Here is a 17,887-nt window from a genome sequence, read left to right on the forward strand (position 1 = left end):
TGTAAGAAAATTAGCAATTCAGAAAAAGTCAGGGATTTCTTAGAAATACGTGTTTGATTTGTGCCATTTTTCATACAGGTGATGATTTTCATATTCAGATGCGTATTTCTATCATATTCCATCTTCATGTCTTTGGACCAGTTGGCCACACAGTTGTGACAGCCAGTGTAAAAAAAAAAAAAAAAAAAAAAAAAAAAAAAAGGGTTACTAAGAAATGTAATCCGTGTATAAAAGAACTTCAGAGGACAAAAGCTCCCTGGAAGGGATGACACCATCTGTGTATCTCTGCAAACAGCTGATACCTTCTGCTCAGTTGGAATAAACAGTAATAAGAACACTTACTCACTGGGCTTTGAATAATTGTAAACAAGACTGAGCAGAAATGAGGAGGCTTGACCGTTTCATGTTTGGATTTTTTCTGCTTACAGGTATGTGCTCATTTTTATGTTCAGTTTTTAGATACAGTACAAAAGTTGCTTCCATTGTGTTCCTGTTTATTTCTATCACTGCTGGAAAATACGGTATAAATAGATCCTGCGGATGTGTTGATGAGCTGACTGATAGAATAAACATGTTATATTTGATTGTATATTTCAATTTCAACACATTTGCATTTCCCAGTTGTGAGAACTACAGCTGATGAATATTGCAAAAGTTATTTTTTTCTTGGCTTTGACACATTTTCCTTCTCTCCTGATTTTCTTCTTCTTCTTAAAAAAATTACATTCAGTTAAAACTTACAGTAGCAAATAGCAGGTAGACAGAGTAAAGTTTTCATTTTCGCAGTTTCAGTCGTTAAAATCTATATTTCCTTTAATTTATAGCAGTTGTGTGGAATAGCAAAAATAGATAAATAAACCTAAAAATCTGAAGTTTTTCCTAATCAGTGGGTCTACGTCCTCATATAGCTGACTCATTTTGTCTTGCCAGCAAATGTGTTTTTATGAGATACATTCATTATCCTACCTTTGAGTAGAACATCCTACATGATAAATAAGTTTTCATATTTGTTCTTATCATCTACACTATTTACTGACAGGATGAGACTTGAAATTAGCTACACAAATGAATATTATTGTGGCTACAATTAACAGTCAAAACATCTAACTCATTTAATTCAGACATTTTATATCTTAGCCATCAGTCACACACCAATGGATGTCAATATCATTAACTTTTTTTTGCGACTTTATGTCTGCCACAGCGGGGCTCAGATTATTAAAGCTACCCTGTGGGGGTCCGAGTGTAAACAGTCAGTTTTGCTTGCATTTAATAAACTCTTAGATACATAGCCTACGCCATATACAAAATCCCTGCTAACATTTAAATTAACATTTTAAAAAAATGTTTATGCAAATGGTTAAGTTTCATATTGCTGCCTTCTCCTATTTTACTTGTGCATCACTAAACTGCTGTGCAGTACGTCCATTAACAACACTGCATGTGATATTGCTGGAAATTTAAGGACTTCATATGGTTATCACCACATTACCGACACCATGACAACCGTTACTACTTAATTGTATTTTTCAAGAACCAGTGATTGAACATTTTTTGTGGTGGTTGTTGGAGTCTAAACAGGGATACTGAATGAACATCAATGAGTGAAAATGTCTAACACCCCCAATGGACTGGTGAAATCTTACAGTTAACTGTAAGTCAGTTCTGATATGTAGCAGATATCTACTATGAAACCACTAAGGCACATTAAAGTAGAGACATAAATCCATCCTAAACACTCAAATGTATTAAATCAACCCTGAAATCATTTCTCAATTGCAAAATCCATCCATTATTTTTGATTGCATATTTCAAATTGAACACATTTGCATTTCCCAGTTGTGAGATCTGCAGCTGATGAATATTGCAAAAGGTAGTTTTGTTTCTAGATGTATGCAGCTGATCAAATGTCTACCAGAACTGCTGATAACCACTGAGGGAGACAAAATAACTACAGACAATATCACTTCATTTGATCATCAAAGCAGTTTTTACAACTGCACCAAATTTCCTTCAGATTTGTTATTTTTGGAGCAACATGACTTTTCTGTTTTGAATATCCAGATCTCCTGACATATTATTTGGCATGACTTGCTGTTCATTACACATTTACATTTTTTATCCAAAAATATAGACAATATAATATTGATAAAATAAATATATTATGCCAACTTTGTTATATCTTATTACATAGCTGCATGACATTATTTTAATTACTGGGACTAACCTAAATAAATGTTGATGGCAAACACTGCTAAATTTTAAAAGTGTAAATATGGTGTTTGGTTTGTGATATAAAGTATTTCTTTAATATAGCAGTTTAAGGAAGAATAGCCTTTGGTGGGAAAAAAAGAAGCTGAGTGACATGTTTTGCTTTTTTCTTCATAGCCAGGGCAGACAATGAAGATTTCCAAGGTTACCTCACAGAACAAACAAAAGGCACAACTGTCACAAAAGATCGGCCTTTGAAAAAAGAAAACACAATTGGTCATGGCACAGAAGCAATACCTACAGAGAATACACATCGACACACTGCAGTGGCACTGACTGCCAAGTTTCCAGGGGCTATCTTGTTCGACACCAGACCAACACAACCTTATGAGAGGACACAAATCACTAAAGTGTCAGCTGAAATTTCTTTACCAGGGACAGAACACTCTGTTTTCAGAACGGGGCAAAACTCTCTCACATCAACAAGAGAATATCTATCATCTTTGGAGACTGACACCAAATCAGAAATCCCACTGATCTCTAATTATGAGAGGATCATTGTCTCTTCAGCCAAAGCTTCATTGGAATCAATGATGGATGGCACCTCTGAGCCAGAGGTCCATTTGACTTCAGATACAATGAAAGCCCATCCTAAGCTTCATACTCTCAATGATGGGAATCAGAGAAACACTAATTCTGTTACTCACATATCTTCTGACGGAGGGCTGGGAGCTCCGATCCTATCTGCATCTCATCCTCGTGTAATTGATAACCTGGCTGTACTACGTAATGACAATGATGACAAACAATCTCAAGGCAAGGGGATTATGAACCCAGGAAGAAATGCGGATGGGTTTGGTTCACAGCAATCAATCTTCCAAAGTGATACAGCAGAAGATTTAAGGAGAGGAAATGCTATGATGAACTTGTGTTTGACTTGCCTGAAAGATGGAAGAGCAGCGTCCACTGAGAAATCTGTGGCTCTGCCTGGCTTTCCAGACTCCCTCAGTATCGAGGGGTTCACTTTAGATTTCAATCAGTTTGCAACCTCATTACCCAGTTTACATCAACAGTCAACTGGAGAGCGACAAGAAATACTGAACAAAACGATCAGTCACCAAAACAATACCAAGCACTCTGATTTTAGTGAGAAAGGAGGACTAGTTCACAGTCAGACATTTCTTTCTTCATCCTTCAATAACACTTTGAACCATAGCGAAAGCATATTGAATAATCCTCAAATCAAGTCTTTTCTCTCAGATACAGAAACAGTTGCTCATGTCACTCGGTCTCTTGCTGAGATGTCATCAACAAGAAAAGACACAGAGAAACAACCGAGGCTCATTTATCCCGCTGAAACTTTTGTCACTGAGAGACCAATCTCAACAACCACAGCACTTTATCGCTCTACAAAGTCACTTTATACTGTAAGGAAACCAGTAGAAAATGGAAAACAAGCGATGTTTGGAGAAAAGGTGAATGTCGGGGACCCACAGTCAGAAGTGATGTATTTCAGTGAGACTAAGAAAAATGCTCCCCACAGTGTCTCAGCAAACATCCAAAATGATTTTATTCCAAACCAACCTTCTGGTCGACCAGTAAGCAATTCACCCGTCACCGCTGAAGCTCCCAACAGCAGTCAGAAAAGTGTTCTTAATGAAGGTAGTGATCACAACAAGGCATCACATCCAACTGCAACATTGAGTTTGACTGAAGCTTATGGTGCAAAAACACCCTTAAGCTTTAGTAGGTCAACCACTTCAGCAGTCAAAAATCTTGAGACTAAGCTTCTGATGGGAAGAACTGACTCTTTGATCTCTGTATTGAGGAGCAACACACTAGCTAAACCAAGCTCCCGCGCTAAAGGACCCACATTGACTTTGTTTGCAGAGGATTCTGCCATCCAGTTTGCATCTCTAACCACAAAGACACACTTGGCAAATAAGCAAGATTCTCATACATTTAACACTGTACATGGCATTGTTAAACAGTCTTTTGTTGGTGCCCCAGAACCAGCAAATAAAGAACCACAAACTCCAACCTGTACAACAAGAAAAGTCGTGCCTGGGATGTTGTTTCTCACAGGATCAAGACAGGACTTTGTATCATCAAGCAAGTCATTTTCTAAGAAAGTTACAACAAGCAGATTTTCAGAGGCTCAATCAACAATCGTTGAGGACGGGACTCTTGATGTTAATAATGATAAGATTGTGGCACCAACACAGCGATCTTTTGGAAAATACAGTGGCCATTTATTCAAAGAGTCACTAGTAGCCAATAATCTGAAGCTGGGAGACAGAAATGAGCAGGTGTTTATAACAATTGCAGAAAATGAGGATAAAGACTTGCTCAAGATGGAGGGCAAACAGGGTGAAGCAGTTCCAGACAGAAAAGAGATACTTAACTTGCAGGAGAAAGATGAGAGCAGAGAGGATGAAACTGAGGAAAAAGGAAAAGAATTATTTAGATTACATAGGACAGAAAGCACAAAACAAGATAAAATAATTAATATTGGGGCAGCGATAAATCAAAACACAGACAGGGAGGCAAAAGAAATGGAAGAGCATGACTTCAAAACAAGTCATGAGGAAGGCGGAAAGGAGGACGTAAGTCTGATAAAAGACAAAGATCGGAGAGTAGAGGAAGTAAGTGATGAAGAAGGTGTTGAAAGAAAAATCGGGATTGAAATAAATACGGAGAGTTCTACTAAAGAAGCTGCAAAGCAGAGAGAGTCTTTGACGACAGAAGAAACTGATGCTGGAAGCAAGCAAACATCGAGCAAGGAAGGCATAAAATGTAACGGGGAAATAGTGAAGGTGAACATGACAAATGTTCCCCTTGGACCTACAACTGCTTTAAAAGAACTTAACAGAGACAAAGAGCACACTGTTAAAAATCTGTCTTCCTGCGACACTTTTATTAAACAGTTGGAATCCACTGAGCAGACGGGCATTCATCTGGGTGAAAATACTGCCCAAATTGCGGAAAATACAAATAAGTCATCTTCCGACAAAGTGACAAGCAATCACAGACCACTGGGTTCAACTCTGAGCCCAAAACTATCAAAAACGGCGTCTCTTCCTGAAGAGCCAAACACAGAAATTAAGCCACATCTGTCTACACTCGAGGCTCCGCTTCCAAAGCATGGAAATACATCATCGCTTACTAAAGGAAGCTCTCGGAACAAAGTTGTTGGAGCTACAGTTTCTGTGACCGCCAGATCAAAACTCTTGCACACATTTGGAGTTAGCAGTTCAAACTTTAAGGATATGTTAAAGCCAAAAATTTCCCTACACAGTGGTGCAGCTAAATCGACTCACCCTGCTCTAAACAGCATCAGTAGCATGTTGTCACACACCACGGCTCGACCGGCAGTCCCAGCTGGGTTCACTAGAACTCAGCCACACTTTAAAGTAAATAGTTCTACTCTCAATATATCAATTATTTACAGCATCCCAGATCACAGGCATAAATTTAGTGCCTTAGATTTGAAGGCCAATTCGGGTTTACATACCACGACTGAGAGCGAGCAAGCAGAATTCATTACACCATCACTGAATCTTGCTACGCGCCAGCGGATGTATAATGACTCATCTAGCGAGCCACCCACAGCCACAGCTTTGTCATCTGAGACCCACATCTCCATAGGCCAGTTGCCACCTCATGAAGGGCAGTCTGCCCCTCAGATAACTCAGCCTTCCTCCTCTTTTGACATGACTGCAGGCCAGCCATGCTCATTTAAACTGTCAGAGCAGACAGCCCGTCCAGATGCTTTGCATGCTCCTGTTGACGATAACGAGCACAGATCTGTACAGACCCTAATGGCATCAATGAGCCCTAAAGCAGAAAACGATCAATTTCCTCTCAGCAGCATGTCACCACTGATAAATCTCAGGCTGTTCGGAGGTGACAGCTTACCTGGCACCTATAGCCTGACAGGCTTAACTAGATCAGCATCAGTACAAAAAACACTGAGGGAATATGTAAATAGTGGAAGTGACCATGCTGAGTCCTTGTTAGGGACTGCTGATGAGGCAAATCAATCTAGAGATAATGACAGCATGCGAATGATGGTGACCTCAAAAGTAACAGATATAGTCATGAAGCAAATCACAGAGGAGAGAGATGAAAAGAACAGCTCCACTTTCATATCGCAAACAATCACACGCCAAGCTAATTACACTGATGAACTCAACTCTTTGTCTATACTGCAGACTGAGAAGCTAGCAGTAAGAAACAATAATGAGAATGACCAGACTACCCTGATCAATATAGATCGCTATGATGAAGAAAACAATACAGCGACAACGACACTCAAGAATAATCACCTGTCCCAGTTAGAAAGCACTGTGTCTATCATGAGTGCAGCTCATGCACCGAACGGGACCGAGCAGGCTATAAATGAGGATTTTGTGCATGTTATGAATGAATTTGCAATACCTGTGCTTGACACAAATGATCCAGCTGGCACCCCTACATTTGTTGAGTCAGACAGTCTGCCTGAAACGACTAAAATACAGGCTAATAATGTGGCTACCAAGGCTGTTTTTGATATGACACATCATGCAGCAAAAACAGCTGAAAAACAAAATGATCCCTCCTCACCACGAAGCACCATAAGCAAGGACACCCTCCCTGTTCCACACAGTGATTTCACAAGTGACCCGACAGTCCTCAGTAAAACCACACAGCAGATTTCTGAGCAGATAATGAAAGTTATTTCTCACTTTCAGATAATCACCACTAAAACCAATGACTTTGTGTCTCTGGCAGCAACTGCTAGCATAGGTGGTCTCGCTGTGCCCACGGAAGATCATGAATCACTGCTTACCACCAGTGAGAGTGTGTCTGTCGTCTCCGAAAAGTCATCTCAGGCTACACATGCAGACCATATGGGGCAGTCCAATAATCATATTGAGCCTCTGCCACTGAGCATACCTCCCATAACTCCCACTTCTGGCAAACTCATCCCTGCTGTGAACAGAAAAAACACAAAAGAAACGCAGAGCATAGAGCAGCCTGACCATGACATTTCTGTACAGGCTATTGAACAAAGCCAGCATGCCCTGCCCGTTATGACTGCAATAACACGTCCTATTAATGACCCAGAGCCAGGCGTCCAAGCAGGTTTGTTAAAAACTACCCACAGAGTTGGAGAGGCACGTATCATAACATCTACCACGGTCAAAAGAGAGAAATTTTCATTATTAGAAGACATAAAAACCACAACAAAGAGTGCTTTTGAGGTCAAGCATCTTTTTCGTGAGAACATTTCTGCAGCACATACGATGGACAGAAAAGAGCAACATAAGGAGCATTTATTGCCTGAAAAGACTTCAATAAGTCTAGTGAAGTTTGGAGCTGTGACTGATTCTTTAACACCTTTGAAAATCTCACCTACAAAGGTTATTAATACAACCAGCTGTAGGACAATCGGCTGTGCTAAGTCAGTCGACATTACTGGAACAACAGTTGGAGCAGGTGAGACTGATCATACTGAGAAAATGTATAAAACACAGGCTGGAAACAAAGGAAATCATTTCAGTATAGAGAACACTCCTGATGCAAACCCAGACAATGACAACTGTAGCTCTGACTGTCCTCTACCTGGAAAGGTTACACCAGAGGCCACCGACCTCAAATACGCTGTGCTTTCACCAGTCACCACTAAATCTGATCATGGCCATGCCAGCGCTGAGGAGACGACATCAAATAAGGCCAGGAGTGTTACAGATAAAACTGTTATTTTGGAGAGGCCCCAGACACCTGAGCAGGCTCCGTTTGTGAAGAAAACAACACAAAGACACTTTCACAAAGGGGCCTCTGAAGCCCAGGAGGTTACTGCAACAGGGGTCACTTTATCTGAACCTGAAGCAACTACTGTGCAGACCACAATAAAGACAGCTGAGCAGATGCTGGTCACTGAAAAAAACACAGAAACACAATTAAACAGAGGAACAGGTGACACTGAGATATTTGAAGCACAAAATGCCACCAGGTCAGTGCATGCTGCGGCTCATGGAGAAATGGCAGTTCAAGAGTCTGAGCAGAGGCTGTTATTACCAGAGTCTGAATTTGAAGTACCAGGGATGAAGCACGAGAGGAGGACCTCACCTCATCTGTATCTCTCTGGGTAATGTTATTATTTAACTCCGTTATTCTACCATATCTATCAATCATGTGGAAACAGATTGAAGAGCCATACTGGTGATTTTGCAAGACTTAAGCTGTTGAGTAGCTACTCCATCACAGCCAACTGCTTCATTTTATTCTGACACCATCCAAAAAAAGAGAAAAAGTAGGAGTAAGAAAAACATAGCACTATCACAGCAGCTGGGTGCAAAAATAATGGGAAAATAACAATCTCTTAAAAATACAGTGCATTTTTAAAAACTAAAATACATTTTCTAGCCTTGATTTTGCATGACATTATTCATATTTTTTGCCTATTTAATGTTTACTGAAGAATATTTACGTCTAAAAACTGTGAATTTACCTAGAATTTACAAGACAGACAGACAGACAGACAGAGAGACAGATAGATAGATAGATAGATAGATAGACAGATAGATAGGTAGATAGATAGATAGATAGATAGATAGATAGATAGACAGATAGATAGATAGATAGATAGATAGATACTCTAATGAAAACACTGTCAGCATGTTTGTTGTGAAAACATCTGGAATTACACATAGGATCTCTCATTTAACAAACAAATGTTAAACAATCACAACACATCTATGTAAAATTACATAACTAAATGTCACTTCTTGTATTTAAAGTTAGCGATATATTAAAATTTGCACTTTATATATATATATATATATATAATGTACATACAAACACACATATATATACATACATACATATGTATATATATATGTGTGTGTGTGTGTGTGTGTGTGTATATCTATATATATACACTTAAAATGGAAATTTTTCGTAGATATTTGTTTTATATTATTATTGTACATTAGACATGCACATTCATATATTTTATTATGGTTTATGGATTTCAAAAATAAAAGAAAAACTGTAGAATAAGGAGGAAAAAAATCTGTAAAATTACTTTTTCATTTTTTAACAGTGTACACTATCAGTCAAAAGCTTGCACACCTTCTCATTCAATGGTTTTTATTTAATTATTTAGTAAGTTGTAGATTAATACTGAAGACATCAAAACTATAAAAGAATACATATGGAATTATGTTGTAAGCAAAAAAGTTTTAATCTTCAGTATTAATGTACAAAATAATACAAATAAATAAAAATCCCTAAATAAGAAGGTGTGTTCAAACTTTTGACTGGTAGTGTAAATCAATATTGCTACTGTAATGGAGTTATGAGCAGGTTCTCAAAATGTTGCCTTGTATGGCACTGCTAAATCCAATATCTTGGTGTGTTCTTCCTGAAAGCATACCAGTCTTGTGTACTCATGTGAGGATCAAGCCTGAAAGAGGAAGATAAACATCAAATCAACCACAAGTGTGTGAAAAATCTTGTGAATTTGGTTTAGTCACTCTTGCACGGTCGGTCTGACTGGTTCATGCAGTGCCTTTATTAGGAAGCATTTTCTGCTACAGACATTCCCTTCAACTTCAGGCGTCCACTGTGTGTAGAGTCCTGATTAGCAAATGTTGAACAAGCATGTGAACAAGGTAAACAAAGACAGAGCATATGGTAAACATCATATCCACTAAACTTTATTGGCTCACAGAGCTGCTAGTGGCTGCAGACTGCTGAGTCTTGTTTTCAATTAATAGGAAACTGACAGCTATTCAGAATTTTAAGCATGCTTAAAAAAACAACAACAAAAAAGGATGGAGGAGAGTTTTCAAAGACACGAGCGATGAAAGCATTCACTATGATGGATCACATGTCACATGCAAGTTTCACTTCCCCAGACTTGATTTTAATAATACAGCAAAATAGAGAGAAACAAATTACTGTGTGAAAAGTAAGAAATGAATCTTAGAATTTTCAAAACTTGCTCAAACATATAATATAACACACAGTATGTCATTATATACCCTAAAGTAAGTAACCTTTCTGATGTGGTTGTTTGGTTAAGAAATGTATTACATTAGTGGGCAAATCTTCCTTTTTGCAAATTGGAAAAAAAAAAGATTAATCTGTTGGTAGTGTAACAGAAGTTTCAGATGACCTGTGTGGCAGCGGGAACTACACAGCAGAAATGAGTCTGAACCTGGATGGAGGTGTGGAGCCAGGTGACACTGTGCCAGCCCTGGGGAACCTCAGAGTAGTCATCAACCTGAAGACAAACAACAGTCAGATCAACCTTCAGGTCACCTCCTGTTGTCTGTCCCCGACTACCCAGCCTGACCTCACCAACTCCACCTGCTGCCTATTCTCCAGGTATGCAGGGACGTCTCTATATTTCAAGGTGAAAAGACTTAATTTGTGCAAAAACGTGAGAAAATGTGTTGAAAGCAAACACAGAAGAGCAGATTCAGTACATAAAGGAGTTACACTGTGGTAAATTTAAACTACATTAACTGATATACGTGCAATCATCCAAAAATGTAAGCTCTATAATTCAGTGTACATGCCTAAAATAAATCTTAAAAAACTGAAATCCGTGATTAATTCTTAACTTCTGTGCCATCCTTAACACAACTGGGCCACACTGCTTACAAATGTGCCCACTAGAGAAACAGTGTTACGATAATCCATATCAATCCGGGGAGCTGCAGGCACATTTTTAAGAGCTGAATATTCCTGGTAAAGAGGAGTTATCTCTCTGAGCCAGCATCAGTTGGCTAGATGGAAATTCTCCCATGCACTAAAAGAGGCAGCAGTATAAATGCAAAACCTCTAAAATATGTCAGAATGTGAGTAGGGTGGCTGTTGATTTTTATTGTGTGTCTGAACGGAACACTTTTACAGTGTTTACACCGGTGACACATTTATTTATAATGCATACCTTTCTGGGTGGAATGAGGAAAAAAACTGATTTAAAGTCACAGATGCTGAGAAAAAGGGGTTTAAAAAATCACCCTAATTCTGATTTTGAAACCCCAACTTGTTAATATTACACGGCTTGAGTGATGATACCAATTTTACAGCATATCTTACACACAGAAAAAGCTGACCTTTACCTAACAAGATTTGTTTTCTCTTAAGATTTCAACTTGATTTGATACAAAAAATTCATCGTAAACTGGTCTGCATGACTTTACCTGCAGGGTATTCTTGGTTAACCATTTTCTGTAAACATTTCACTATTTCTTTTGAGGGAAATGACTCCACTAAGGTTGTACTATACATTTGTGCTGGTACCGCAGGTTAGCAGCAGATCCAGCGGGGATCACGCTGCTGCCCAGTGCCCTGTCAACCAGTGCCAGCTTCACCATCAGTCTCTTCCAAATGATTAATTACTCAGTAGTGTACCTACACTGTGATCTCAGTGTCTGCCTGAGGAACCACTCCGACTGTGAAAGGGTAAGATTGCAGTGGGCGCACAGTGTAATGAATGTGAGCAGACGAAAGAATGAGCAGCTGAGAGTGATTTAAATTTAGTGACACAGGGTGTGACACTGTGAAAATATGGAGACAGATGAGGGGAGAATAAGCATTTGTAAATGAGCTGAGGAGAAGAGCAATAAGAGGGACCAAGGTAAGTGAGGTACAGAGGAAGAGGGAAATTAATATATGGATGAATGTGATGGAAAAACTAAGAGAGGGCAGATTATATAAAGACAAGGATCAAACATTTTCCTGAATTGGGGTGGTGTTGTATGATTGAAATGTCCTACCACAGCTATAGGAACTGTGTATTAGATGGGAATGTAAGTCTGACAGCCTAAAACATCTGTCATGTCATTATCGGCTCTGCAGGTCAGATAAGGTCTTTGCAAAGTTTCAGAATAATGCTGATGCTGTGATAGGGACTGCTACATCCTGCTGTTGTGGGAATGAGGCCTTTGATTTAATGGGCAAGAGTGAATCATCTGACAAGTGTGTGTTGGAGGGCGGAGGTGAGCCAGAGGACGAACTCTGGAGACTCATTTTGATGTCTACCTTTGAAGAGCACTTCAGCTCTCATATTAGTTATATTTATAGTGTGGCTAAGTTCTCTGTGTGCATTTTAAGAAAAAATGTATTTATGTTTAATTGCATTCTGCGGTGTTGACATCGGTTTACTGGTGTTTATAAAACATTGTTCAAACAAGACTACAATATGTGTGTACTCACAGTATGAACTTAGACAATTATCTACATAAACCACAACTTTCTTTGCACACATTCATTGATCTTTTCTTCTCCTGTAACTTAAATTGTTTTTCTGTCTTACCTTGTTATTCAGCACCGTTTCTTGACCGACATTTCTTACAAATTAAATCACCTACTGTTTGGTTACAAATAGTCCTTTTTGCCTCTTTTGTTAACCAAGCTGGAAAATAGCTTAAAAAGAAATAGTGGAGTAATCAACTCACAAGAACAGACAAACAACATTCAGATTTTTTTTTAGATAAATATACGTCAACACTGCAGGCAAAGATTTGAGAGGATTTTTATTTTTAATACATGATAAAATACATAAAAAATACAAAAAAACATATGTACAGTAACTTTAAAGACTTCTAACAGAACTACCATACATTTTTTTTTAAAGACAATTAACTTTTTGACACGTAAGAGTCTTGAAATACATCCATGTACTTAAATCCACATACATTTTTAATTCATTTGATAGATGAAACTGTTAAATTCAAATTTAATGCTGAAATACTTAAGTAAAAAAATATAAAGATGATTGACAGAAAAAGGATATATATATATATATATATATATACACTAGTGGTGGGGCGCGATTTTAAAAAATAATCTAATTAATTACAGGCTTTGTAATTAATTAATTGCAATATTTGACACAATAAATGAAGTTTTTCAATTCAAATAAAATTATGGTTGACAGTTGAATCAATGAATACACATATACGTGTTTATAATTTAATATTTATTTTTTAAAAAAAGGAAAATGGGACATATAGAAAAAAGTGATTTTGATGACTTAAAGCCTGAATTTAGTTGTTTTTTCTACTGTATGGCACATAAAATCAGCATAAGTAGTTCAAGGAGCTTCAGAAAGTTGAAAATCCAGAGATTCATTCTGTTTTCATCTTTTCTGGGTCTGATAAATGGTGTAATTTTGATGGTTCTTTTTATAGGAATATCAATTTCTATTTCTGTAATTTTTTCATAAACAAAAAGTATATAATGAAGTTATTAAAAGAGATATTTTTGTTGTTTAGGTTATTCCTCCTCCAAGGAGGCAGAGCCTCGATGGAGTAAAAACTTAAACCACAAAAATGTTTCATTTCTATTTATCTGCATTTTTCATCTGTCTGCTACATTCACAGATTACTGCAAATCTAAGTGCAATTATAGCGATTTTATTCAACATTTTAAGACTTTCTGTAAACTCAAGCACTGTCTAGAAAAGTGGTCTATTATGGGATGGCTACAACTTCAGCCGTTAGCATGACTCGTAGCTAACGTTAGCTCTGGTGCTAACAGCAACATGTTTTACATTGAGGTGATACCGTCGGCTTGAAGTGCTGCAGTGATCAGAAAACTCTTTGTTGTACAATGTGCACACAACCAGGCTTTTATCCAAGCTGCCATCGGGAAGATTTTTAAAAGGAAAATTTCTGCCCAACAAGCTCAATCCCGTCTTCCTTCACTGCTCGCCAGTGCCTGACTTCACTCAGTACTTCCTGTGCTTCTTCTTCATGGCTACAAACAGACTTTAGGTTCATTACCGCCACCTACTGGGCTGGAGTGTTCATCAGAGTTACCAGTGTGCCAGAAATGAAGGAACTGAGGAGGGTGCAATTAATTGCGTTATCATTTGTAACGCGTTATTTCCGCTGTAATTAATTAATTAATCAATCGAAATTAACGCGTTACAGTCCCAGCCCTAATACATACATATATATACATAGATACATATATTTATTGAGAAGCACAAAAACAAAAGAATAAAGACAATGACCCTGTATGCTCAGTAAATACAGCCAGAAGTCCTTCCACGTAATGACTAGCTATAATAGATAGGGCGTGCTATTCAATGAATAGTTCATATTGTCCTCCAGACAGAGATCAATCATGTCAGATTATCAATTCAGTCTATACTAATAATGTATTCAAATATGGGCAGCCCGGAGACAACAGATGTAAAGTCAGTCAGTTCCAAAGTCCAGCTGTAGAAACACATAACAGGTAAAATATAGACAGACTGCAGATCAAACGTTTTTGTCAGTGTTGCTCTATTGAGATGCATCTCAGCTATCTTGTTTAAACTGCCACTGCTGCTTTTCTGCTCCAAACCTGTTTCCAGCTTGCTGTTTGAAATAGATGTTTGTGCTCCTGCCCTTTTGCCCACACAAATAACACAAAGGAAAACAGGTTTAAGAAATATTTATCAGAGAAGTATATTATTGCCATTACTATTTCTGTACATTGGTCCTGCTATCTCTGGAAAATTAAAATAAAAACAATCCTTCTTCCAAAAAGCTAATTACCTGTTAGATACTCTATCATTTGTCATACTCACACGGTACATATTTCCCTTGTCTTTTTATAGCAATGCCTCCAGCAGAGGAGTACATTTCCCTTAGAGGGTCCACGGACTATTGTCACCAATCTCAGAAATCGCATATCCTTTGGTCCCGTGCTGAAACAAGTGAAGAATTCTACCTTCCCGGAGGAGATAGGTAATTATTAGCCAAGCCTTAAACAAAAACGATCAATCTGAGATAACGGAGCATGCACAGGAGAGGCTGCAGGACAGACAGGAAATGAGAGATGACCATGCCATTTATCAATAGTAGAAAGAAAAGAGCTATATTGTTAAGTGGGTCTCTGTGTGCACATTTTTCATGGGTTCATCATGGAAATTTGCTCTACACTATGACAGACATTTTCAATTCAGTGAGGATGTTTTTTTTTCTCCTAGAGGACAACGCACAAACAAAATCCTGGCAGCAGCCTCGTCAGGTTATTCCTCTGTTTGATTTTCAGACCCATCAGAGCTGGACCTGGCTCTGGTCATTGTCAGCATGGTGGTTGGCTCCTCTTTTGTCACGGTGATGCTGCTGCTGGTGTGGCTGGCCTACCGTCGCCGGGCAATCTGGCTGCTCCACTCGACAGCTCCAACACCGGCCTGCTGCAGCTGTCTACACCCAGGAGGTGACTTGATCCTACCGTGACCAAGGAGGAACCTCTGCCAATTACGCTGATCAAGACCCCTCCAAAACAGCCGCAGACAATTACGTTAGTCAACCGACAGTGGAGCAGTCAATCATATTAGCCGTAAAGCGGAGGCGGTCAGTCGCATCAGGCCAGACTGGACAATGAGGAGCAATCCAATTCACACCTCCTCTTATAGGTGACACAGCTGTTGCAGTCAAATTTCACACTTAACCATCAGCAGTCTATTATCAGTCACTGAAAATAAATAGCATCCCCAAATAGAAAAGCTGCTCTGATCCCTTCATTTTCCCTTAGTGGCAAGAAATCAATACACTCTGTATCTCACTTGGAGATTGATAGCTTGTTAATGAAGGTTTAAAATAATATATACATTCATGGCTTGACACATATTGAGCCTCTGTAATAGACTATTGAGGAAATTGTCATGTCATTTATTATTGCAAAAGAACATGTAACAGCCCTGCACTGTTGTTTTATGTACAAATATACTGGAATATGATATGGAACACAATATAAAATTGTTAATGTACCCTTTAATAATGGAACAAATACTTACATTGCAGTTCCTCCACATAGAAAGGTCTGATCTGCTTCTCAAATGGAATTCTTGATCATTATTGACTCCGACTTTAATCTATGCTCTGAATCTCTGACCTGAATAAGTAATAATCACAATGAAATAACATATGATAGCAAAAAGCTGTCTTATCAGCAGAATTGTTTCTCACATTATATCCCATCATACATTTTTAAGTGTATCAGAGAAATAACATTATTTACTTACATCACAAGGATTATTTTTTCTTCCCTCACCAGGCATGTAGGTGAAGAATGCTAACAAACTTCTTAGAAAGGTTGAAGACAGAAGATCTTCGGGTTTTAGTGTAAGAAATTTCAACTGGAAGTGTTTTCAATTCAGAAAAATATAGGATACTGAAAGCAAGAGTTGGACTTCAAACACTGTAAAACGAGTGCATAAAAATATAACCTGTGGTCAAGTGGCTTGAAAAACTCCCTCCCGCCACACTCTCCTGACATCAGAGTGAAGGGGTTGCGTCCACCAATTTCTATGACTTTTTGAAATGAAGAATTTCAACATTTACACCCATTTCATGCAGTGAGTGTGCAGCTGTGGAGAGGTATGAATGCTAATTGTGTTTTAAGCTCTCTTTTTCATTCATTGCACAGCCATTTCTGTCACATTTTCTGTTTGCAGTCTGTTTACAACCAAGTGTAACTCTCTGAATGTCTTAGCAGGCAGACTGTCAGAAAATGTGCATCTTTATCCTGCATCTCTATGACCGCCGGCTTATCTCCCCACGTTTGTGTGGACACACTGAACAACTCACTTTAGCCTTCCTGTTTCTAGAAAACTAGTCCTCACATAACCCAACAGTAAGTGTCAAACTGGGTGTCATACCAGGAGACTATGATCAACAGAAGTAACAATGAACTGTAAAAAACGGAAATTAATCCAGTAAGCGAACCAGTCCACAAAAGCAAATATTCCAATACTTACAGATGTATGTACTTGTACTTGCAACACATGCTCCTCTGTGCCAGCAGGAGTTGCTATTAGCGGTGTTAGAACTGCCTTTCATATTTTATCTCATCTCCATACAAATCAATAAATCTGCTTTAAAACTAAATCCAAACTTCAGGCAAACTTTATCCAAAAAAGTACGTTCATCTGGGCAAATCAAAACAGATGCTGCCGTATTTTAAATTAGGTCTACATGTCAACGTTTTCTAAATTAGATGACACACAGTGCAGAGAAGAATATATTATCATATTAAAAATATTCCCTTTCAAAAGCAAATCCTAGACTCTGCTCCAGTTGCTAAAATTCACTATATTACTGTTCTTTCTCACGTAGCACCCATGTTTGTAATTCAGCTTAAATACCGGTGGTAAAATATTTGCAAAAGATAAGGATTTGATTTTTTAAAAAAGGGTTCAGTGCCTTTGAGAGCTACACGGGAGCCACTAAATGTTCTAGTCTGAGACACACTGCTTACATTTGCCACAGTACATAGATGGCCGGTTCTTTTCAGTCCCCTGCACCATTTCATTTTGTTTGGTTCTGTTCACCACTGTCTATGTTCACAGAATATGGATTAGAGACACTGGAGTTAAGCTTGTTAGTTATGAGAGAACATGGGGGATGGGGGGGGGGCAATGAAAAACCCTTTAGCTGCAACCAGTCAGCTTAGCAAGTGTGGTGGAGCCTGCTAATGCAATTGGCTGAGCTGCAAGATGTGGGTTCCATCACTGGAGACAGACTTCTCCCCTCAGGTAGCCTATCACGACTACCTAGTCTTCATTAGAACATCAATCCATGAGTCTGTCCTAAATAATAGCACAAGTTAGTGAAGCATGAAACTATGGCTGTCATTGAATGTTAAATTCATCTATTATCACGCCTGCACATTA

The 17,887-nt window shown here is 38.5% G+C and overlaps 1 protein-coding gene across 2 annotated transcripts; it reads left to right on the forward strand.

Moving 5' to 3' along the window:
* Window positions 1-2,971: 2,971 nt before the first annotated feature.
* LOC118469925 (uromodulin-like 1) lies at window positions 2,972-17,521 on the forward strand. 2 transcript variants are annotated; one of them, XM_035945765.2, is made up of 5 exons: window positions 2,972-8,344; window positions 10,357-10,590; window positions 11,520-11,676; window positions 14,825-14,954; window positions 15,262-17,521. In XM_035945765.2, exons 1-5 carry the CDS (start codon window positions 3,039-3,041, stop codon window positions 15,447-15,449), a joined length of 6,015 nt encoding a protein of 2,004 aa, XP_035801658.2. In that variant the 5' UTR covers window positions 2,972-3,038; the 3' UTR covers window positions 15,450-17,521. The 2 variants fall into 2 exon arrangements, with proteins under 2 accessions (XP_035801658.2, XP_054867913.1); XM_055011938.1 differs by lacking the exon at window positions 2,972-8,344 and having other exon boundaries at window positions 9,285-10,590.
* Window positions 17,522-17,887: the final 366 nt, after the last annotated feature.

The sequence above is a fragment of the Amphiprion ocellaris genome, chromosome 7, assembly GCF_022539595.1.
Source record: "Amphiprion ocellaris isolate individual 3 ecotype Okinawa chromosome 7, ASM2253959v1, whole genome shotgun sequence".
Lineage (NCBI taxonomy): Eukaryota > Metazoa > Chordata > Actinopteri > Pomacentridae > Amphiprion > Amphiprion ocellaris.